The sequence below is a fragment of the Poecilia mexicana genome, unplaced genomic scaffold (assembly GCF_051168715.1).
Source record: "Poecilia mexicana isolate PSO_F unplaced genomic scaffold, ASM5116871v1 scaffold_1, whole genome shotgun sequence".
Lineage (NCBI taxonomy): Eukaryota > Metazoa > Chordata > Actinopteri > Cyprinodontiformes > Poeciliidae > Poecilia > Poecilia mexicana.
Genome location: NW_028263370.1, coordinates 2,345,791 through 2,370,252, shown reverse-complemented (window position 1 = coordinate 2,370,252; position 24,462 = coordinate 2,345,791). Strand labels below are relative to the sequence as shown.

At 39.2% G+C, this 24,462-nt stretch overlaps 1 protein-coding gene, 1 non-coding gene and 1 pseudogene across 2 annotated transcripts; 1 reads left to right on the top strand and 2 right to left on the bottom strand.

Annotated features, from left to right (window-relative positions):
- Window positions 1-2,263: 2,263 nt before the first annotated feature.
- LOC148161035 (uncharacterized) lies at window positions 2,264-5,813 on the top strand (annotated as a pseudogene).
- Window positions 5,814-7,185: 1,372 nt separating this feature from the next.
- Window positions 7,186-24,449, bottom strand: eif3bb (eukaryotic translation initiation factor 3, subunit Bb). The gene is made up of 19 exons (XM_014978817.2): window positions 24,242-24,449; window positions 21,890-22,082; window positions 21,684-21,803; window positions 21,541-21,598; window positions 21,337-21,465; window positions 21,093-21,250; window positions 17,804-17,935; window positions 17,663-17,729; window positions 17,533-17,579; window positions 17,243-17,453; window positions 17,095-17,167; window positions 11,605-11,727; window positions 11,435-11,513; window positions 11,049-11,187; window positions 10,834-10,959; window positions 10,653-10,730; window positions 9,563-9,671; window positions 9,372-9,484; window positions 7,186-7,717 (listed from the first exon to the last, which is right to left on the bottom strand). Exons 1-18 carry the CDS (start codon window positions 24,339-24,341, stop codon window positions 9,384-9,386), a joined length of 2,043 nt encoding a protein of 680 aa, XP_014834303.1. The 5' UTR covers window positions 24,342-24,449; the 3' UTR covers window positions 7,186-7,717; window positions 9,372-9,383.
- On the bottom strand, window positions 11,313-11,393 carry LOC148161034 (small nucleolar RNA SNORD60). Its single transcript, XR_015763943.1, has one exon. It is a non-coding gene; the product is annotated as a small nucleolar RNA SNORD60 (small nucleolar RNA).
- Window positions 24,450-24,462: the final 13 nt, after the last annotated feature.

The following is a 24,462-nucleotide window of genomic DNA, read 5'->3' as shown; positions in this document are numbered from 1 at the left end:
ACACTTGCGCTGGGTCCTGTGCAGCAGTGAACGAGACATACTGCTGCTGTGTGGAGCTACGCAGGTGTGTTAGAATCTTGGCAGCAAACCAGCAAAACAGAAATAACTTTTCACAGTTTCCCCCCCAAACTAACCGACTGAATTGAGTATAGCTGTTGGATGCAGGTAATGTTAGCTAAAAGATTACTAACTAATGTCAATACATCACCTTAAGCTTAACAAGTAGCTTGTAAGACTACTGATGTTGTCTATGTTCAGCTACGTACATTCATTTTGCCCCCAAAAAAGTAAATTCCCCCAATGAACGTCCCCACCATAGGGGGGCCCAGAAAATATTTGGAAACTACTGGGGGGGGGAGAAAGTTTGGGAACCACTCCCATATGGGGAAAAATAGTTTGGAGTAGATTAAGACTGAATTAAATGTTTCAAGTGTCATATTCAAAAATTTAAATCAACTGTTTAGAACAGCAGCAATCCAATTTACTTTGAGGGATTTTACTTTTTAGCGACCCATGCCTTCCCATACCTGTTAATAGTACTTTGAATGGGCGACATTGCTGAAACAGTCACTACTGTATCATTTTGTTTCTGAACTCAGAAATAATGCTAATGTGAACAGAAACTAAAGAAAGATTGTAACCCTATTTTGGATTTCATTAATCAATTGTGAGAATATTGTCTGAAATTTATATTGAGTGTCCTCAATGTGGACATAATTTTCTCAACTACATCATGTAAAACAGTTTTTATGTTTGGGCTGATTGGGACCTAATGATTGGAAAAATCAAAGGATTTAATAATACAAGAGGTCAGGTCTTAGGAGGTTAAGGTTGTTTAGCAGACCTTTAAGCTGAAGATTTTCTGTAATTAACATTCCTTTAGCAGTTAGGAGTGGAGCTGTAAGACTAAAAGAATACCAGTTGGTATGCATGTTGTGTGAGAGGCTATTCCTCATAGAAGACTGGACTGCATTTAAGACTCCTGAGTCCTAGAGTCACCTTTCCCACGTGCTGTTCCTATAGGCGGAACCTGGGAAGGCTGATACGTACCGCGCCCCTGGTTTCAAAAACACGCTATCCGTTAACACCGCAAGGTGGAGCTAGCATGCCCAGGAAGCAGAAGCGTTCTCCGTAGATTCTCTGCTGGTCTGGTGTGCGTCAAGTACCGGGAGCCTGCTTGGTGGTCTGCTGACTCACCTTTGCCAAGCTAGCAAACATGAACTGTGCACCAGCAGATCTCCACCATGTTGTTAAGGCTCCCCATGCCACAGTGCCACCAAGAGGAATGAACAAAAGCAGCAATAGCAAAGTGTTACCACCCAGCCAACCTCCCAAGGAAAGAGAACCTGGACCAACCACTCCAAGCTGCTGGCTTCCAAGTACCTGCTGGGAGTCATCACCCCAGTATGAGTAAAGAGTCATTCTAGTGCCATCATACACCGCAAGACCTCTAGAATGTTCAGTATTATGTGAGCCAAAAGGGGTACATGACCACATTAACTTACCCAAAGCTGCTACCATGGGATGTGTCCTCTATGATCAGCAGGCAGCAGTTCAACAAAATGCACCCCATTCTGAGTCATGGTGCTGATTTTCTACATGTTTCTAAGTTCATCCTAAGACATCCAGTTAAATAGCTGAGCTCATTCTGATCACAACAGTATATGGTTTATTAAGGTTTGCAGCAAAAACAGTTGAACTACAAGCTAGAATATGAAGCCCCACCATGCAATGCATTCTGGGAAATGCTGAAATGCTGACAGACATTTTAAAGGCCATTTCTGAACGGCTTTTACAGAGATTTTTGGAACATAGCAGAAGCTCAGTGATGAGATTTGAATCTGAGCTGTGATTTCTGTTTTAAAAACTGAGTTTGAAGACTAATCAAATCAAATAAAACATTGTTAAAAGAGTAGACACTTAAAACAAAAGTCCAGTCTTCAGAGCAGCAAATCCTTCATCCAACAGAGGCTCAGAAATGGAATTTTAAAAGTGAAGTATGATTTATTTCCAAAACATAGTTCAAAAACAAATAAAAATGGAATAAAATCTGGCTAAGTTGAAGTAAGAGGTCACTGAGGTTAGGGTTAAAACCCAGTTCTAAAGGACATTCCTAGTCAGACTGACTATGCAGAAAAATGAATCTCGGACCACCAAACGTAGTGGGCACCTGCAGAGGGCTGGAGGGAGCATAGAAAAGCAAGTCTGGTCACTTATGTTGGAGTTGTTTTGAGTGAGCAATTCTTCAAATGAATGGAGGTCAATGGCAGCTGTGTCAAGGGAAGGAGCCACACTGACCAAACTTGGAGGGTATGTGAGGCCCCTTCCACATATTATCTGTACCAAGATTGTCCCCTCTACAATTTTTTGTTTATTTTGTTTGCTCTAATGTGCAAGTGGATTTCATCCTATATTCCTAACCCTCCACTAGATGGCAGCATAGGACTGTCATTGAAAATGGAACTCTCCAAACAACCCCAACCCAGATCAAAACCTGATCAAATTAAACAGACCGACAAATATTAATAATTTAAAAAAAAATATTTTATAACAAATTACAAATTTTATTATATTACAACACTGTGCATGATATTAAGTATACAAGATATCAATGTATAGATATTCAATCATGTTATTGTAATACACTGTAAGATCAATCACAGCCCATCTATTTGTAGAAGTATTTTTCATTTCTGTTTTCATGTATTTGTATATATTTTCAAAGTGTATCGTTCCATATTGTTTTATGATGCTACGCATGGGGTTGCCAGCAGGGGGAGTGCCTTAAAACCCTTTCATTCATCCCTCCGCCCTCTCTCTCCTCCAGCATGCATATGGGGTTAGGGCAGGGGTGTCAAACTCATTTTGGTTTAGGGGCCGCATACATCTTAATCTGATCTGCAGGGGGCCACACAAGTAAACTCATTGCAAGATTAAATAGAACCAATAAAAGTGGACTTGTTGATGATTTTTATATTAAACGAATTTCACTTTTACAAAATATATTATGAATAATCTCAGTTTTTAAGAAAGGTATCTGCAATTTCAACAATACTTTTACTCAGTTAAGCATTTATTTAAGTGCATTATGCATAAGAACTGATCTCAGTGATTGTACAATGTTGCAAAACATTTATTCACAGTTTTTGGAACTTAAAAACACCGTCCTGCATCACAAAATTCAACAGACAAAAATTAAGAAAAGATTTAAAATCAATTTTCAACATCTGGGAAGCAATTTGAACAAATTATCTGGCTTCACACATTTGAAATCTTAAGTGTCAGCTGTTTTAAACAGACATTTGATTAAGTACTTTTGTTGATGCATAAAATGCATACATATAGAAAAACTTGCATACATAACATGTATGTATGTTAGCATGCACGAGAAATATGAGGTTACTAGGGCCAAAATAAAAAGCTGGTAAAGCATAGAATCGAACTTGTTTACAGAACCTGAAGCTCAGTGCTGCCATCTGCTGTTAGTTCCGCTGCAGTGTTGCATCATGTTGTGTGCTCTGAATGAAACACAGCGCCCCTCGTGGACAGTATAGGAACTGCAGATTTTCAATTAAACGAAGTAAATGTTTTTTCATGAATAATGATAATGCATTTAGCCCCCGGGCCGGACTAAATCGTTCCAGTGTATCTTTAGTTCCGGTGTGTGCAGTTAACGCTGTTTCTGGACTCTAAAGAAGCTGCCACAAATACGATTTGAAGATATATCACTATTTGCAAACAGTTTTTCTTCATCAACATAATCTAAACTGGACAAATTCCTTGCTGATTGATACCAGTTTGACTACGAAGGTACGTGTTTTGTTTTTTTTCTAGCTGTTAGTCGATATGCTGGGCTAGCAATAGTAATTTGTTAGCTGGCTAACATTACGTAGCCTTTCTGTTTTGGAAATAGAACGTATTTGGGCTCTAATCTTAATCAGATTTTTATAGTATAGACTAGGGTTGCCACCCGTCACGTAAAATGCATGATCGTATTAACCCCTCCTCACTTACGCTAGTTTCACCACCCGCTAAGTAGCGACATTACCTGTAGCCACAAGTCCAAAACTTGACAGTTATGCCAAACACCTGCTGCTCCACCACGTCCTGAGAAATTAAACTCTTACTACGATCAAGACATGAGGAGGAAGACGCTGTTTTAGATAGATAGATAAATAGATAGATATTAACACCTGTCATCAAATCATTACTGATATAAATTTGTTATAAAAGTATTACTGATTGCACTTTAAAAATTAGGTAACTTTATGTTATTAAAGGTAAAGTTTAAACAGTAATGATTTCCTGGTTAATGTCAAGTTGTCATAACAAAGATCGAATGACGCTTTATGACAACAGTCATAAATATTCATGAAGGTTTATTCATGTTCATGACAGGTGTTATGTCATGTTTATGAAAGTGTCATGACAGTCTTATTCAGCCCCCTTCAAATAAAGTGTTACCAATTCTTTGAACGAGCCCATTGTTCAGAGAGAAGGGATTAAGAAAATCCTTGTTCTTCACCATGGCCAGATCCTGAAAGAACTAATTTCACATTTTTGTGATCCAGATGTCACTCAGGAGGACATATGTATTCAAGTGGTGTTCCCTGATGGAAGGCGAGAAAAGGCTGTTGATGATGGAGGAGTTTTGAGGGATGTCCTCTCAGAGTTTTGGCAGGACTTTTATGAACAGTGCACAATGGGCAATAACTTTAAGGTGCCCTACTTGCGTCATGATTTTGGACAGCAACAATGGGAAAGCATTGGCCGAATTATTGCCTTTGGCTGGCAAGAACAGAAGTACCTGCCTATAAAACTTGCTCCAGTAATACTTGGAACAAGCAGTTCTTAAGCTACCTTAAGAAGCTATCTTGTCGATAGCTTCTTAAGGTATGTTACAGAGTACGATCGAATGGTGTTTGAATCTTGCCTTTCAGATTTTAAGTGTTGACAGAGAAGAACTTCTGGAAATCATGGATATCCATAACTGGCAAAGAGTACCAACAGCTGATAAAATTGAACTACTACTTGAGGAGCTTGCCCACCAAAAGCTCATTCAGGAACCTGCCTTTGTTATTGAGCAGTGGAGCACTGTCCTTTCCCTGCCGAGGTCAGAGATGGAAAGTATTACAGCTGCATATGAAAATCTCCAGCCAACATTAAGAAAGGTTAGCCAAAATGGCTACCAAGTTACCAATCAAATTGAATTTCAATTTGATTAGTGCTTTTATTGATTTTCAATATCTCAGTCTGATTAAAAGCTAATTCTATGAAACTCAGCCAGAACCCCATTATTGTATTTTTTTTGTCTTTGTCCCCTATTTGCAAGGTATATAGAACACGAGATATGCATTTTGTATACTTATAACTTTCTGTCTTATTTTGGTCCCAATTAATTCCTATTATAACCACTGTAAACTGCTTTTATACTGTGATTTAATTGCACTTAAAAACCGTATTATATTCACTTAGTGATATATCCACAAAGTGAATATAACAAAGTAAAATCCAAATCAAAATATTTCATACTACACAAATATCAATCAGCAACGTAACTTAGGAATTTGATTGGAACCTGTTAGGCAGAACGGATATTGTAAGAACTATACGGTAGAGCCAAAGTCTCAATAGAATGGTTTAAAACAAGATCTGAAACCTGCTGTTTACAAATGCTCTGCATCTAATCTGACTGAGCTTGAGATGTTTTACTTTGGGATCAATTATGCATGTCTGAATTTGAATTTTGCAGAAGAATAATGAGCAAAATTTTCAGCCACTAGATGATCAAAGCTGTGGTAGACAAACCCTGAAAGACTTTAAGCTGGAATTGCAGCAAAAGGTGGATCCACAAACTGTTGACTCAGGGACCTGCATACTTTGGCCCACCGCACTTTTCAGTTTTTTATTTGTAAAACGTTTTCAATCATGTATCATTTTCTTTCTACTTCACAATTGTATACCATGTTGTATGTTAAACTCTATTTATAATTGGTTATAATGTGACAATATAGGAAAAGTTCAAGGGGTGTGAATACTTTCGCAACTCACTGTATGTGGGTAACCCAACCCCAAAATGTGAAAAAGTTCAGAGGTAACGATTGTAATCAGATGATAGTCCCATGTCTTCCTTCAGTTTATAATGCTGAATTTGTAAAGTCTTCTTCGAAATAAATCAGACAAGGAAGAATATCCTTAATTGAATAAAACAGGACACAACTTGTGTGCTTTTCTGAAATAATACTGAATTTCAATTTGATCAGTTTTGAAGAATTACCAATAGAAACAAGCAAGAATTAAAGAAAAATTTTTTTTTTCTATACAATATAAATCAAAGAAACAATTTCTGATGGAGAATAAATTGGGACACCATATAGATAGTTACTTTATTAATCGCTTTTGGATTTTCCTTTAGGGAAAATTGCAATTCCAATCTACCACATTGTACCCAAACATCAAGTACTTAATGTTTTTTGTCATTCAATTCATTAACAGCCCAATCCTATAATCGCTCCGTTTCTGTTGTACCAGTAATCCTGTTAACCCTCCTTCCAACCTCCAATGAGGAGTTGAAGACCTTCATTGCATGAGGGACAAAGGAGTTTCACACTGCTTCACATTAGCTGCACATGGTTACAATATAGTAACTCAGTATTTCAAGAGGTTTGCCCTATTTGAACATCTGATATTTAGCTTAGGTGCACATGAATCTACTGGGTATTTGAAAGAAATAAGACTTATAAAATTCATAAAACTGAAGCAGAATTGGAACATATAACAAGACAATGACCCCTAAGCAAGTTGATGATTGCTTAGTGAATTATGACGTTTGGTGTTCAAGCGCAATTAAATCACTTTTTTAAAAGTTGAGATTACAGTATGAGTAGCTGACTTTTTTTGAGTCTCCTTAATTTTCATTGTTATAGCAAAGTGAACATAACTAGAAATATTCTTTATAAATGTAGAGTGCATATTTCAGAAATTCCAGTTTTTCAAAATCAGAATTAATAGAAACTAAATGTGGAAGAGGTTAAAAGTGGAATAATTTTCTATATCATATTTGATATGTGATTTCATTTAAAGTTCCAGTTCTGGTTTTTTGAAGAGGAGGCTTTTAATTGCTAAAAGTAAAATGAAAGCTGAGAATTGCATCAATAATAAAGAACCAGAGACGGAGCACAGTGGTACTGTCGTTTGAATGTTTATTGTTATTCCCGCTGCACATCCCCTCCCTATGTGAAAGCCTAATCTGAAAGGAGGAGGAAACAGGCCACTATAACGCCACATCAGCACATTTATCGACAAGGCTATATGTTTAGTCTCAACACCTTCACTATGCATTGGTATGGCATTCTGTGTGGTCTCCAAGTAACACACTAGCATGACGAGGCCAGTTCTGAGGAAACTCCAGCAGAAACAAGGTCCAATAAGTTGAGGTTCAAAGTTGGTGAGTCCAGAAAAAATAGGCAGTATTACTAAATGTCAAGTTCCACAGAGAAAACGATGGGGTAAAGAGATTCTGAGGGACAAAAAGATCCTGCTTAAATATCTTCTCTTTTCCCTCAAGTGGCTGCTGATCCACAAGGCGTGTTGCTATGATGTTGCTAGAGTTGAAAATCAAGGCTCGAGATGAACCTGAGATTCACAGTGAGGCCGTCGTCCTTCTCCAGTCAGATGCACCGCTGCTCTCCACTCCTTCCACACAGAAACAGATCGACTGCAAAACACAACATACCAAGTCTGCTTATCTACTGCGCTTCTATGATGCTCAGGCTAGGACCTTTTAAGCCTACGAAAAATAAAATAATGGAATTACCTTCAATATTTGCGCTTCTTTCCCACATTATCATTTTTTTTGTTGGTACCAATAAGACCGGTGATAAGTATAACATTCTAGACATTTCGGTGCAAAACATTGAAGTTGAACTGTACAGATCTAGATCAGCTCCAGGTCAACATCTGTACCAATTTCCAGATTAGGCTCAAATTATTCTACATTTTGGTGCCTAAAAATAGATAAAACAAACAACAAATGTTTAAAATATGATTTTTTTAAGCTTACACATATTCTGTTGAATTGTTTCAGCACCACAGATCTTTCCACAGAACTGTGCCTTTCAGTTTTCTGAAGAGAAAGTGAGCATTTATTTATTTATTTATCCGTGTTCTAAACCAGGTCAGAATATCTGAAATGAACATAATTTAAATTGAAATAATTTGTTTTTGACAGCATTTTTAAAGAGTTGTTTTTCTTTTAGAAATGAAAACATTTGATGTTTGTCATTATTTTAACTTCCTTAACATTCTAGTTATAAAGTAAATATATAATTCAATATACAGATTTTTTAATTCCAATTTTATTGTCTTTGTCTTTACTATTTTTCTTGACTAGTTGAATTATTGTTACTTTCATAGATAATAGTTTTATTCAATTATCTGATTTGTTTCCATTTTATATACTATTCTACAATTCTACATAAATTTACACTTTTTTAATATTTAATAGTTTCCATAGGACTGTGCATGGTCTATTTTGACATCTTATATTTTGCACATTTATATATCACTTTACAATCTGGGTTTTCTATACCATCTTATACATTACAAATTACCATTTAAATCATGTAAGATATCTGTATCCACTTTTAGACACTGTACATCACAGTATTCTACACCAATTAAAAAAATTTTGTGAGACACCGAATTTAGTTTATTCATTTATTTTACTGTTCATGTATATTATAGTTCACAAGTACCCCGCCCAATTTGTTTTGTTTATTATAAGTTCATTCATTCTTCATTGTAGTTTGTTCATTCCTTCAGAACTTGGTTTTGTGTCCATCTCCTGCCTTGATCCTTGGTACTGATATTTCCTATACGTCACTGAATGCGATGGTTTACGTGTGTTTTTCGAACATGCCTTTTTGCAAGGCAGTGCACTGCTTTGTCCTGCTGAGGAGCGTTAGGCACCTGAGTGTGACAAGCTGAGTTTTTGTGTTAAGGTAAATAAAACCGTTTTTATTTGAAAAGACAACTCCGCATGTCGTCTGTGCCTGATCTCAGCAGGCACAGACGACATCTGTGCCCAGCAGGCGTGTTGCTAGCAGCGTCATAACAACGAGCTTATGTTGTATTGATTTTTACTAATTTTTATTTTCCCTTCTTTCCAAACATAACATATATGAGGAAACTCGTCACTTCTGGAAGATGGAAGAAGAAACCTGTGATGAAGCTTTTCAACCAGAAAAATGCATCTTTAGGATCACGTATATAGTATTCATATTCTAAACCAATATTCCAGGAAAATAATCCAGGAATATTGGTTCCAGGATGACTCCTGTATAATAATGGGCTGAATGAACAAGACCAACCTGCGTAGCGGACTACAGATCTCCGAGGGGAATGATTTCTTCGTTGATAAAAAACTCAATAGTCTCCTCCTCCCAGTCGTCCACGTTGCTGTCCAGCTCATCGGTGTCCACACCTGAAGACATAGCAATATTTTAAAGACTGGTCTGAAAATCTTGAGTGTTGGTACAGTAAAATACAAGTGATTTCTCACCCCCTCTGAGCTCAAGGCGGAGGCTCTTCTGTTCATGATAGAGCTGCTGAGCTGCCTCCCGGTAGTGACGGTACTCCTCCATCATGGCCCTGCGCTTGTCCACCAGCTCCTGCACACGCGCACACAGCTTTATGAGAACTTTGAAACTTTTGTTTGACTTTCACAATCGACCATCCAAGGCAATACAAACCTGACTGATTTCTTTAGGATTATTACACGCATCAACACGGTTTGCACTACTCAAATAAGGACATTTTTAATTGTAAAACTAACTCTTAAAGGGGCAGTATTATTTGATTTCCAGGTACATAGTGCCATTTTGTAGCCCAATAAATGATATTTTATATATAAAATTTGACTTAAAGCAGGAAGTAAAATTTCTTTTAACACTAACAATAAGTGTCCTTTTTGGACACGGCAGCTCCCAGAAGGAGTTGCGCCTTGAAGGCAGGCTAGGTCCACCCAGGTGTTTTGCGAAGCTGAATGGTTGCCACGGAGATGAAAGGATTTCTCAAACATGCATGAAAGAATGAATAAAACAATATATGGAAGGTTTTTGATGAGGGAATAACATTATAATATTATGGAGAGATCAGAAAAGTCAGTTTTACATGCTGCCGTTTTAAAAATGGAACCTGCAAAAACGATCCAAGAGAAAGACAGACTTATAGAGGACTAGATTTAATCAGAATCACCGAGAGAGTCAGATGGCTCAAAGCTACTCTGTTTAGTCATCTCTTTCCTAGATGAAGCGACAACTATCATCAACTCTTTAGTTGGTGGTGGCAGCTGGCAGCTGGTACTGAGCCCGCTTCTGGATCTGCTAGAGATTGCCAGTTTTTCCTCTCCACTGTCGCCCCCTGCTGATCCAGGAGGAGTGAATGCTGCAAATCAGTGACTTGATGTAATCTGCTAGGCTTACTTAGATTTTTTTAAACAGCAACTACTACTGCTGCTTCTCCACTCATATCCAGATCTGGAAATACTTGGATCAAATTTTATAGATCCAAGTATTTCCAAGTAGGAAATTAATACTACAAACCCTGCAATAAGCATAAACATCAGAAACAGTAATGAAAAAAAATCCAACCTTTGACGCCTTGGACTGGCTCAGACGATCTTTCTGCTCAAAGATCTTGGAATATTTCTTCAGATCTTTTTTTATCATCTGTAAGAAATTGGACATTTTTAATCCACAGAAGGCTTGACTAAGGTTTAGCAGGTGTGTGTTGTCTGCATGAAGAAGATCTAGGGTTGAGGTGGAAGCAAACCTTGATCTGATCTGAACTGAGCAAAGTGGGAGGTCTGGGCCTCCACAGCAGCTGACAGAAGCGATCCTTGTTGTTCTTCTGAAGCAGACGTCCCTGGAAGGTCCACAACCAGTATGCGTTGTCCACCTGAGCCCAGAGTGAAGGGGACATTAGCGGAAAACAGGACTAGACCTGAGGACATGTCCCCTGGTCTGCCAGCAGGAGGCGTTGCCAACCTTGTGGCTCCACCATGAGACGGAGGTGACGACATATCGACCGGTGGGGTCCCACTCCACATCGGAGGCCATGTAGTGCTCTGCGATGTTCATCATGGTGCAGTCAGAGGTGTCCACAAAGGCCAGAGCCCCGTTCATACTGAACACACACACACACACACACACACACACACACACACACACACACACACACACACACACACACCAACAGGAAGGTGAGAACATCTGGAGGCATTCCGCAGTGCTGAGGAGGAGCAGGGCTGCAATCCTCAGAACAGATTTAGAATCAGGAGCTTAGCTCTCATATGAGGTGTCAGAAAAATGTTTGTTTTTTCATCAGCGGCTGCTTTGAGTTTGTTTCACACAAAAACATTTTGACCTCTGACCTCCTGAGTCCAGCCAGCACCATGAACTGTCCCTGTGGACTCCAGAAAATACTGTTTGCCTGCTGCTTGTCGAACATCTCTGCAGACAAAACAGAACAAAAAAACAAAGAACTTTACGCATTAGATTAGAACAGACAGCATTCTTCTGTGCATCTGTTGTATTTACTCACTTATGAGCTCGATCTTGCCATTGTTTTTGACATGATAGAAGGAGGCGTTGATTCTCGGGGACTCTCCATGGAGAACAGCAAATTTGCTGCCATTTGGCTCCCAAGCAAATGCAATGATGCTTTCTGCAAAGAACAGAAGATTCACATATCAAAGTGTAAATATAAAGACTACACTGTAGACTGACATGAGATACTTCTCCAGCTGTCACTGAAAAAGGAAAAGCATTCAGAAATTCAAATACTTTGAAAAGGCTTTTTTTTTTATTTCCAACCTATCCACAAATGAAAAACATTTAAACCAAATTTCAAACTTTTACTAGCCTGGCCATTGCCTTCATGTGCAAATTCTCACTTCCAGCACAGTTTAGCTTTCTTCCCTTCACTTGGATTATGTCTAATGGAATTTCTACCAGGCCAATCAGTGAATACAAGGAGAAATTGAGAATGATGTTTTAGAATTGGAGGAAGTGAAGGAAGCTTTTCAGTCCATGTAGGCCAGTGTTTCTCAACCTTTTTTGGGCCAGCGCCACCCTATCCATTATCCAGGTCCCTCACCGCGCCCCATCAGAGAATTTGATGGGGGTGCTAATACACTGATTATTATTTTATTATTACTATCGCTATTGCCTATGTTTTGATTTTTATGGTTATTCCTGGAGTTATCATCAAAAATAATTTCCCAGAGAACAAAAAGGCCATGGGAATAGAAATTATTTTTGCAGGCGTCTACGAAAAATGTAATGAATGGACATTCAACCTAAAATTGGTAGGCCTAACAGCAGCCAATCAGAGTAGAAAAATTATTGAGCCATTTTCTATTGGTTAAATATGAGACAAAATGAGCAGATTAAAGATGCAGGGCTTAAAGCAAAACACACACAAAAAATAAATAAATAAAAATCCTGAGCCTGAAACTTATAGTGGTGATAGAAATGAACTATACCGTTGCTATTGCCACAGTTTAATAAAAAGTGTCTTTGAATTGCTTCTAACAATACAATTAGCTAAACACTCAAACTTAAAGACTTCAGTACATTTCAACGCAAAGCAAAATGTAAAATGTCTGTTCCCTAAAGGTTCGTCTTGCAGGCAAAAATTCCTCAACATTAAATAAGAGTCCTTTCAGTCAATGTTTATGCAAGTAATTTAGAACATGCAACATTACCAACTAAATCAGTTTCTCAACCTTTTTCGGGCCAGCGCCCCCTATCCCACATCCAGGTCCCTCACTGCCCCCAACAAAGAATTTGTAGGCTACTTTGCACTGACTATTATTTTATTATTAATATTACTATCACTATTGTAGATGTTTTGATTTTTATGCTTGTTTCTGTATTTATCAAAAATAATTTCCCAGAGAACAAAAAAAGGCATGGAAATAGAAATTATTTTCACAGGTGTCTATGAAAAATGCAATGAACATTCAAGTTAAAATCGGTAGGCCTAACAGCAGCTAATCAGAGTGGCTGATCTGTGCCATTTTCTAGTTGCTAAATCTTGCACAAAATGACCAGATAAAAAATGAACAACATGCCAGTTTAAAGTTTGATCTATTTGCAAAACGACTGAGCTCTGCAGCATTAAAACATGGATGGAACTCCAACTGTGAAACTGTGGATGGGGGGGGGGCTGGATTACTGCCGACGACATATTCGCGTTTGTAGATAGATTTTTACCCAGAATGCAAATGGAAAAAAACCGTGAGCGAAACGGTGACTGGTACTGACTAGTACAGGGGTCACCAACCTTTTTGAAACTGAGAGCTACTTCATGGGTACGGAGTCATACAAAGGGCACCAGTTTGACACGCTCTTCTGAAATAACAAATTTACTCAGTTTGCCTTTAGTTAAACATTATCAATAATGATTAATGATACTCATCTATGAGAAGACACTGATCATGTTAATGGTTTCTCCCAATAATTAGCAATGAAAACAAGGTGGGAAACAGATATCAATATTCAGCACTTTATCTCTTTTAATCTCAGTAATTGTCACATTTTTAGATAATCACTTACATCACATTTCATAGGAAAAATGTCCAATTTTCACTAGCCACTCACAAACATTTTTTTTAGCAAATCATGAACTATGTTGCACCATGTTTCAAAAAGTTATCAATTATGTAATGTTAAAGAAAAATCAACTTACATATTTTTAAATAAATCTCGTCACATTTTGAACTCATGACCAAATCTGCTGCATTTTTAACAAAATTATAACTGATATGTCATGAACACACTTTTAAATTGAACACAATTCCTCAATATTTTAATTAAACTTTGCCATGACACTGCCATGTTGCCACTAACATCTGGCATTGGTTTCTTTATTAGTGAGAAGACTGGCATTGCATGCTGTTCACCAGTGCACTGTAATCTGGTGTGTAACTTGAAACTGCAACTGTGAGTGCATCTTTCAGATGTGCATCAGTGAGGCATGTTCTGTGTTTGTTCTTGATGAAGTTCATGTCAGAAAACGCTGATTCACAGAGATAGGTTGAACCAAACAGGCTGGCAACCTTCATAGCCGCTGTGCATACACCACTGTACTTCTCTGTGTCAACAAGGGACCAAAAGTTTGGTGCAGTCTGGTAAACTTTGAGGTGTAGGTCATTTTGCAATGTTATGATTTCCATCTCCACCTGTCCAGCATCCAAGTTGAATGTTGTACTTAGTTTCTCAGCAAAGTATGTTGTGTCCACATTCATGAAAGGATTGGAAATGAATGACACACATGGCTCAAGCTGATCAAGATCACAAAACCTATTCTCAAACTCTTGCCCAAGTCTGTTTATGACTCCACAGTACTTTTCTGCAACTTTGTCAAATGTCTCAGATGCAGAAGCATTGTTTTTCAGCACCAACTGCACAGAGGGAAAGTGCAGCACTTTTTTTCTCTGTAAATCCACAGAGAAAATGTTCATCTTGGCTTTAAATGCATTTAAAGCACTTATATCAACAACAGTTTTACCTTTGCCTTGCAGCTCGCAGTTCAAGACGTTTAGTTTCCCAGTAATGTCCATCAAAAATGCAAGGTCAAGGGTCCACTCTGTGTCTTCTAGCAGTGAGACGTCTTTGCCTTTGGACTGCATGAAACTCTTTGATTTCACCCAAAAGTGACAAAAAACGAAATAAAACTCGTCCTCTGCTGAGCCATCGGATTTCTGTGTGTAGCAGCAGTTCACCATATTCAGCTGACAACTCCTCTAATAGCACCTTGAAAACCCTGTGCTGTTTAGCTTTGGAGCGGATGTTAATGATTTTTACAACGGGAGTCATCACGTGCTCAAAGCCGATCACTTTTGCACATAACGCCTGCTGGTGAATGACACAGTGATAATGCAGAAATGTTGGGAAGTCTGGGTCACCTTTACAGTGAGCGATGAAACCTGTATGTCGGCCGATCATAGCAGGAGCCCCATCTGTTGTCACCGCCACCAGTTTTTCCAATGCTACCTTCTTCTGCACGAAAAACTCCTTCAGCGTGTTATAAATGTCAACTCCCCTCGTAGTTGTCTTTAAGGGCAGTAGTGTCAGGAGTTCTTCTCTTGTGGAGAAATCTTCAAACACCATCCAGATGAAGACCAACAGCTGCGCTGTACTGCTGCTGTCCACGGACTCGTTGCACTGGATGCTAAAACCACCTGCACTTTGCCAGATCCCGGTCCAGCTGATCGGCCAGGTTACCAGACATAGCTGACACTCGTCTAGCCATCGTAGATGCCCCCAGTTGGACGTCGGAGAGAGTACAGATTAGATCGGTTCCATTTTTGTCGTCTTTAAGTACAGTGTTAGCTATTATCATCATTGCTTCTTTGACAACTGCTCCATCTGAAAATGCCTTCTTCTTCTTGATCAGAAAATGTGTAGCTCTGAACGAGGCTTCGGTTGCTTTTAGTGACTTTTTTCCCGCCCTCGTGAAAAAAGATTGTTGCTTACCCAAAGCTGCCTTTAGCTCACTGGCTTTTTCTGCAAGTAGTGCGCTTCCCGGTGGGTAGTTAGCATGGTCATTTTTGTGACACGTAGTGAAATGTCTCTCAATATTGTGCCGCTTTGCCGTCGCTACGGTCGCCCCACAAATGAGACACACGCAAGTTTCTTTCACAACCGTAAAAAAGAACTCCTTCTCCCATTCCTCATTAAAGTGATAAGTTTTCTTTCTTTTTTCAGCCATATTTTTGGGGAAAGAAACTGCATTCAGCGCCCATCTTCGCTGTGTCCGCTAGCCTACGTTCCATTGGCACTGGTTTTGTCATGCGCACAATACTGACCACTGAATTAGAACTAGAGTAAGTCAGAGTTCACCCTAACTTTTCTAAACGTCATGTATAATGAGGATATTTTTAAGATACTGTCATTTTTAAAGCTATATAAATGCAAGTGTGATTAAAAAAAGAATAGCAACAGAATAAAAAAAAATTTAGACACAGCTCACTAGTGAGTTGTGCTATTTTTAGAACGGGCCTGCGGGCGACTCATGTGGTCCTTGCACGCGACCAGGTGCCTGCGGGCACCGTGTTGGTGAGCCCTGGACTAGTATATATTCCATTGAGGGAAACTAAGTTTCATATCTGCTCAAGAGCCCCCCTGGTGGTTGAAGAAAAATCCACATATATATGAAAAAAAAAAACACTGAATGCTCTCTGGTATTGTTCAGGGGGCCGGACCAAATGAGGAGGGGGGCCGTAGTTTGGGGACCCCTGCCCTAACCCGTTTCATACCGGATCACTTGCAGCACCGATGTTAACTCTATAAAATGAACGCTCTCTATGGTGGCATCACCCATGGAGGGATTTCTGTGAATCACAGCACCGTCATCAGCCAGTGTAATGTTGAATTGACGCTTTGAAGCTACCAGGAGCGCGGAGCTGCGCCAAGAAGCGACAAACACTGAAGAGAAGGAGAGCTGCCATCGATACAGTTGCAGCATGTTTTAAAGTTACACAATACAGTTTTACCAAGTTGCTCAAAGTCTAAACTGGTTTTGTGGTGCATATAAGGTGTAAAGTTTACCTTCTAGCAAATAACCCCCCAAAGGAATTCCAGCGCCCCCCTTTTGTAAAAATTTCCGCCACTGCCCCCTGCCGTCCTCTGAATGCCCCCCGGGGGGCGGTACCGCCCAGTTGAGAAACACTAGTGTAGGCCATGGTTCTAAATATTGAATTAACATGAACAGACACCTAGTTTGGATCAGCTCTTCTCTCTTCACTGTGGAAGATGGTTGTTTACAGTGCAGGCAATGTCCTATAAGCTTCTTAGTGTTGAACTGGCACATTACATACATCACGGGCAAACTTTAGAAAAATTTAAAACCTCAACAGAAGCCATGCCTCCAGAAAAAAATCATTCGTCAACAGCAGAAAGCCCAAATTCCTCTGGACAAAGCAAAGTGTACAATAAGAGGTTTTTACCAAGATAGGAAACCATGTTAATTGATTTTTTTGGAAGGAAGTTTTACCAACCCCGTAGTTTGTGCCTTTGTTCCTACCTTTCATCTCCACCACATCAACAGGAACTTGTTTCTCCCTCATTCTGAAAATTTCAAAGTTGGTAACAACGCCCTGTAACGTGAAGACAGATTTAGATTTTTTCAGCTTATTTTTAATCAAAACAGGAGGTGCCTCCTTTTTAGGTACCTGTGTTCCTTTGGGAGTCCTGTCCACTTTCACACACAGGTAATCACCATTCCTCTGCCAGTGCAGCTTGCAGTCCACGACGTTGAACAGATTACGGACACGGATCTCCTGCCGGGAAGGCAACTGCATCAGAGTCACTCTTGCAGGGATGTCCTTGTCCTCAGGGACCCAGAATGCAATGATGTTGTCACCAGGAGACCAAGAAAAGTCCCTGCAGAAACACACACACTCTCAATACATGTCAAAAAACTGCACCAGCACCAAATAGTTGAAATAGAGAGAAAGCTTACTTGATTCCATTGATCTTGAGACTTTTCTTGTCCAACAAGCCCATTGACTAAAACAATTTAAAAAAACATCCTTTAGGATCACATCTAAAAATATTTTAAAAATAAAACCCTTTATTTTGAGATTTCCTACTGGAGTTTCGTAGATGCTCAGTGTGTCGGTAGTCATCCTTGCAAAGAACTTCCCATCATGGCTCCATCTGAAAGCAGAAATCTACAGTTAGCCCAGCTGTTCCTGCTGAAATGATGGCAGTCAGATAAGTGCTGCTCTGACTTGAATATGGGCCAGTGAGCTGAGCTCTCGCAGTGGAAGCCTCTCTTCTTCTGTCCTGTCAAGATGTCCCAGATGATGATGGCCTGTGGATCCTCCTTAGTATCCATCAACGGACTGAAGGTCACTACGTACCTGACAGGCAGCAATACACACAAAGTAAAGGTTAAGAATCATGTTTCATGTAATCATGTTTACAGTGAAGAATCTCACATACCTGCTCGACCCAGACACACAGGTCTACAAAGATTTACTGAAATGAGTCTTTAAAGGTGTGGTTCCACAATCCTACTAAAAACCTTCATTACCTAGAATCCCTTGCTTAATCTCCGACGCCTCAACATGCTGTTCATAGAAGTGATATCTGCTGATGCTGTGCAAGTTGATCCTCCTCAATTTTGCAATCCAAGAATATTTCCGCCAAATGGATTGTGCACTACAAATATGATGTTTCTGATAAGTTATTAATCTGTTAACTTTAGGGCTGTTGTAAATGAATATTTTAGTAATCGAGTATTCTAAGAATTCTCGATTTTTCTAATCGAGTAATCGGATAAGAAAAATGTGAAAATAAAATATTGGTAAATCTAACAGCAGTGTTACTATTGGACATCAACATCAGTCCAATTTTCATATTTGAGCTTCCTGAACAATGACTTTTATGTAGTTAAAAAAATTAACCTGTCAAAATAGTAGCTCCCTTTCTAAGTTAACCTGAAGAAAAGTTATAGAAAAATCTGTAATTATATTCAATTTAATAATAAAGAGGCGGGCACACAGACACAAAATGTCTATACTCCAGCTTTTAGTTTATGTATTCATTTTCAGTCAATTTAATAGATGTACTTTCACCTTGTCCAGCCATCTATGGTTTTTGTGTCCATGTTAGCAATGGGATTTGACTCCGTTTGTCACACACAGAAACTCATCTACCAGCTATGTACAGCCACGATGTGCTCCGCCACCCATTTGTGCAGACCGGGATGAAATGAAATCTATGTTGCGGTTTGTCCATAAAACTACACTTATGTTAAACATAAACTACTAGAACAGCCGCCCACAGTATTCAGTCTATCTGCTCACCTGTATAAATACACCTGCAGCACACTTCGCCGCCACCAACCAGCAACCCTGATGCCTGTGCAGCTCATCTCTTTTCCTCACACTGCGCAAGCGCACGGCAACAAATCCTAAGCAATGGAACTATAACGCTCTGAGAGTGAATGGGGACGTTTGCATGTTGTGGTGGAAAATGACCTCAGCAGTGAAGCACGTCAAAATGCATCTACACAATGAATCTAATATGACATTTAAACAATGAGCTCTTGGTGGAGTTTGGCTACATCGAGGCTCACCGCAGGACAAAAGGACATCCGGAGCGGCCAGGCAGCAGGTAAAGCAAAGCACAACTATTAACACTCACCCGGAAGAGCATGACTCTCAGAAAGCTAAGCAAATAACCCAAAATATAATTTAAGTCTTTGAGCTAGCTGTGTAAAATGCTGGTTCTGCTCCCCCTGTTGGACAGCCGCTACGCGCTACTGGGATGTAATATTTCACACACGTGGCACCGCTCAAGCTCCACCCGGCAGTGAACTCACACCGAACGTCTGCTTAAAGCTGCAGCATCTAACTTAAACTAAGTCTTTACATAAGTATTAAAACTTTCGCTGTTCTAAGATAAGAGAGATAATCTCTGAAAAAAATAATCGATCTCCTCTGCCTCCTTCCTGTGTTCTGCAGAATTACTCAGCTCAGTCAGAAAAAGCCAATCAGAACCAGCATTAATCAGCTAGCCAAGTTCTCAGGAAGTTTTGATTCAGTAACTCAGGATTGTTTATTTTGATGCAACATGCATTTGACTTTAAATGAATGGGGGGTTTTTTCCTTGACTTTATTTGATATAGGAAGTGTTGAGATTTATTTGACACATGCATAATTTATGGTACTGAGAGCCTTACTGTTAAATACTATTTTACTTATTGCAGGATTCTCCGTTGTCCTTTTGACAGAATAGCTGCTGTATTGTGCCTGCATATATTTTCCATGTTTTATGTCAAAGTTAGGTGAACTTATTACCAAATATTTTTTTTTTATTTTACCAGATCACATAGTAGCAATTATGCCTACAGCAATAAATTAACAGCCAGTGCATGTGATCGGCAATGATTGGTGATCGGCAGCGACCGACCCTAATGGGTGATCGTTATCGGAATCAGCAGCAAAAAACCTGATTGGAGCATCACTGTCCCAGACCGAACTTGAAAACTGGATGTTATGCTACTAACACTTAGCTTTCGTTAACAATTCATAGGCGGAAGTGAGAGAGCTGAGCAACACAAATAATGACCCGGCCGAAACATAATTTACCGAAGCTTTGAGGCAGATTAACTTCCCCCCAGGAATTTTAATAATCGAGGTACTTGAATCATTCGAGGAATCATCACAGCCCTAGCTAACTTACAGTTGCACAGTGAGAATAATTGATGAGAATTACAAACAATGTTTAAACTTTGTTTAAGCTTTAGAGTGGGTTAAAGAATGGTGAAATAAGACCAGCTACCATTTATTTCACAATAATTTACAGAAGTCTCATCATTTAAGTACTATTTGCACTATTATTGGACGATTTTAATAATGTAATGCAAGTGCTGATCACAGCTAAGATGAGATTAAGGGTAAAGCTTCAGGTTGCAAACACTCTGGGTAACAATGTTAAGAGACATGCCTTTAAAAGTGACTGATACAAACCCAGGGTTCGATTATTTCTACTTAACTTTTACTTAAAAAAGAAAAAGATTATTAAAACTCTTACAATACAATTTTAAATAAAACCCACAAAATATCTAACAAACAGATTGAAAGCACTGATCAAAAACTTTTGTAATGACTTATTGAAAGTAGACAGTGGGATGAAGGTATGAAGCTTCAGCTAATTTTAAACTCTTTCCCATTGTCCAGGTGAGCAAATGTGAACACCAAAAGGCTGTGGTGAAAAAGTTACTCGAGTGTAAACTGTGGCAATTACTGGAAATTTTAAGATGCCTGCAAAGATGAAAAGAATGTTTTTAGCAAACCATCACTCACTGTGTGAAAGCAGAGTGAGTGACAGTTTGCTGAAAAGACAGACTGCAGTGTGTCAAAGGAGTCGGGTTAGTTGAGAATGTTTCTAAAGGCATAGGATGGTTAAAACCTGATGTGAATTTAGAAATCATCAATCAAATGTGAATGTAACAAGACAATGAGCTGCCAAGTCGAGCATCAAGTCTGACTTCTGAACCTGCATAGTTACCTCTCACATGGTGAGAAGTCAATGAGAGATACGCCCTGATGGCTGAACCTCTGGATCTGCTTGAACTTCTCTCCACCCCACAATGCAATGCCTCGCTGGTGGAAGGTTGCCAGGTAGGTGCCTTTGGGAGACCAGCGAACGTATGTCTCTGTCCAGCGCTGCATCCAAACACAAACAGTTAACCCTTCTGCATGTTCCATATCCTGATAAGCTCTACCTTACATGAAGCTGTCAGGTAACTCACCGCTCGCTCCTCAGCCAAGATGGGATCTTTCGCATCATTTGAGAAGATGGCTGTCCTCTCTCCAGCTTCATAGATGACACTGTACTGGTCACGGCAGTCTGAGTCCTCAATCCAGTGACGCATATTACCCTGAACAGGAAACCAGAGGTAACCAAATTCATTTCCAAATAAACTGAGATCGAGAGATGATTGAGTAAAACTCACAAAATCCTTAAAGGGCTGTTTCTCCGGAGCTTCCCACTCATCACTGATGTTCATGTACCTGAAACCAAGAGTAAAAAAAGAATGGGCTTTTAATTAACGTTATAATGATAGATGTCTACCTGCCACTCTGATATGTCACATACTTGTCAAAGTCAGTGAAGAGGTTAACTCTGAATGTATGCTGTTTGTCCAGTTTGTAGCCATCTGCATTCTTCACCGCCTCCACAGCCTGAGTGGGGGCAGCATACTCCAGAAAGATGTATCTACAAAGAGCAAGAGAGCGTTTGATGTCTTCAACTGGCGCAAAAAGCAACAAATCAAGCAGAGCAGGAAGCTCATAGGGTCTTACCCTTTGGTCATGCCGTCGGCTTCTGGATAAAACTCAGTTGTGATCTTGCCGAACTTGGAGAAGATTTTGTGTATGACATTCTTGAGTTTTTCCAGCCGCTCCGGGCCCACCTGCGGGACGTTGTCCACCACTACCACTGAGTCGATCCCGTCAGCCTCCTGGGGTTTCTCCCGTAAGATGTCCTCCAGAAGTTCTGACAGATTGACACAACATAATAAGAATAAGAATAATTGGAGAGCGAGAAAGACAGAGAAGCAGGAGTGACTTATCTGTTCAGGCAGAAAACATCTGCACTACTTCAGCCTGCTGCTTCACATCCTGCTGACTTTTCATTTATTCCACAAAACAAACATGAAGATCTTTATGGAGTTTTTGACAGCTACCATTTAAATATGCATAGCTTTAATAAATATATCTACAATGTTGTTTAAAACTATATTACTCCCAAAAGCTAAGTGGGTCAAACCAACACTTTAAGGTACTTATAATTTTATTTGTGCTATATATCAATGAGGTATGAGGTTCACTTAAGTTTGTTTTTAACCTTCCACTGACATCAGTCACATCTCTGCTGTATGAATTTAAACCTTGATCCGTCGCAGTTTGGACCATCATCAATCTTCACCTCCAGCTTCCTCATTCCCATTTCATACCAACATACTTCCATTTCCGAGTACTCAACAGTCACATGTTATTTTACTACCTGGGACATTGAGCATTTATTAAAGAAGCAATCAAAGAAATGATAAACTCTTGTTTTAGTTTGACAGTATATTACAATTCAGAAGATTTCATAATCCAATTTCTTTGAATTGCAGTTCTGATTTCTGTTTGGGCCTTCTGACTATGACATAGAAATCATGAGTGCAAATAAATCCAAAATAAGTATGAGCAACCTCCTGCTGGCAGATATAATTTATTTAAGCCAGTTAATTACTTTATGGAAAACTTCTTTAAATCATCTTAAATTGTCTATTCTGGTGGCAGGGAGCTCATTTTCATACTCAAAACTTGGGAATAAAAAGACCTAAACACATGGACTAAATAGTAAGAAAGGCTGGATTGAAATTTAATCAAGTAAACCACATAAAGCTAAGTTTACTTTATAAGTTCATAACTAAGGTGAAATTTTAAGGATTCACAAGTCAACTGGCAATTTGTTTTCGTTGTTTAACATTGATCAATCGTCAATACGTCAAGCATAAAAATCTTTTTTTTAATACACCAAGACTAGATTTTAGTCGAGACATGCATCAACCAACAGCATGTATTTTCATACACAAATGAAACTCAGGTAAATGCTGGGAAAACATTATTTGAGCCTTGATTTACAATATAATAATCTTATACTTCCCTACATCATCACAAGGACCTGCAGCATATTTAGTTTCTGCCAGAAAATCCTTAAACACTGAATCTGTGGCAAAAATACAATAGAAACATTTTTATATATAAGAAAATGATTCCTGCAATGGACTGGCAACCTGTCCAGGGCGAACTCCGCCTCTTGCCCGAACGTTCAAGGGTGTAAGAAAATGGATGAATGGAAGAAAATTATTCTTACCCAATTTTATTTTCAGTCACAATAATTTATTACGTATCCATTCAATAAACACACTTAAACTAAACACACTCTTAATGCATAGATACCATTGCCCCAAGTCCAAGTGAGACTCTTTTACTAAAGCTCTATTTAAGAGATTTAATGATTCAACAGCTTGATGATATTGAAGGCTTTTCTTCTGTAATAACAGTTACAGCCAAACACAAAGATGTCACAGGTGTAAATAGATGGAGAACAACCGAGTTTATAATGATTCAAATTAAGTTTGCATATTTCATGTACTGCGTAAGCGGCTGTTTCTAAACACTTCACAGTTTTAACAAAATAGGTCAGAGCACATTTTACATGCAGAACAAACCCCTGGGTTGCAATCTGAAGTGTCACCAGATGTTTCAATACCAGATGAAACGAAAAGTTTCATCATATGAAACGAAAGTTACAGTTTTTATTTTTGGCCTTGATTCGCCATCAAATATTTATTAAGACTTACAAATATAACGTATAATGTTTTTTTTGGTTTTTTTAAAGACAACTACAACTTCAGAGCGAGGGGCTGTGTGGGGTCTGCGTGAGGCTAAAACGGTCGTTTAAGGGAGGGGGTCCTCAAAGAGAATGACGTTTCAGTTCAATCAAGACTGAACATTATGGTAAAAATATAACCATTAAGTTCCAGTAAATAAAATGAGATATACTCAGGTGTCTGAAAATTTAGATACCAACACAGTTGATCTCTCAGCTAACAATTAGCAACAGGCCAGAAAGCCGGCGTATTTCCTGCCGCCGCTCACCCTCATCCTCGATGTCGTCCTCGAAGTCCTCCGGGTCGCTGAAGGAGGGCTCCTCCTCCTCGTACTCAGGGTCGTCTACCATAGCCAACGTATCTTGCATTTACCAGGGCAAGAGATCAAATGTCTGTCAAAGAGGGAACGGAAAACGTGAGGCTAACTATGCTCGGCCGGTGTGGCACCATGTGCGAAAATGGACGAAGAGGCGGAAACGGAGCGCCGGA

What these genes read in the sequence shown, in the direction of transcription:
- eif3bb (XM_014978817.2), bottom strand. Translation starts at nt 24,341, where the DNA reads ATGCAAGATACGTTGGCTATGGTAGACGACCCTGAGTACGAGGAGGAG. An exon ending in GCCGACGGCATGACCAAAGG is followed by an intron (nt 21,804 to 21,889) that starts GTAAGACCCTAT and finishes TGCTCTTTGTAG; the next exon opens with ATACATCTTTCTGGAGTATG. An exon ending in TCTCATGGTGGAGCCACAAG is followed by an intron (nt 10,960 to 11,048) that starts GTTGGCAACGCC and finishes CTCTGGGCTCAG; the next exon opens with GTGGACAACGCATACTGGTT.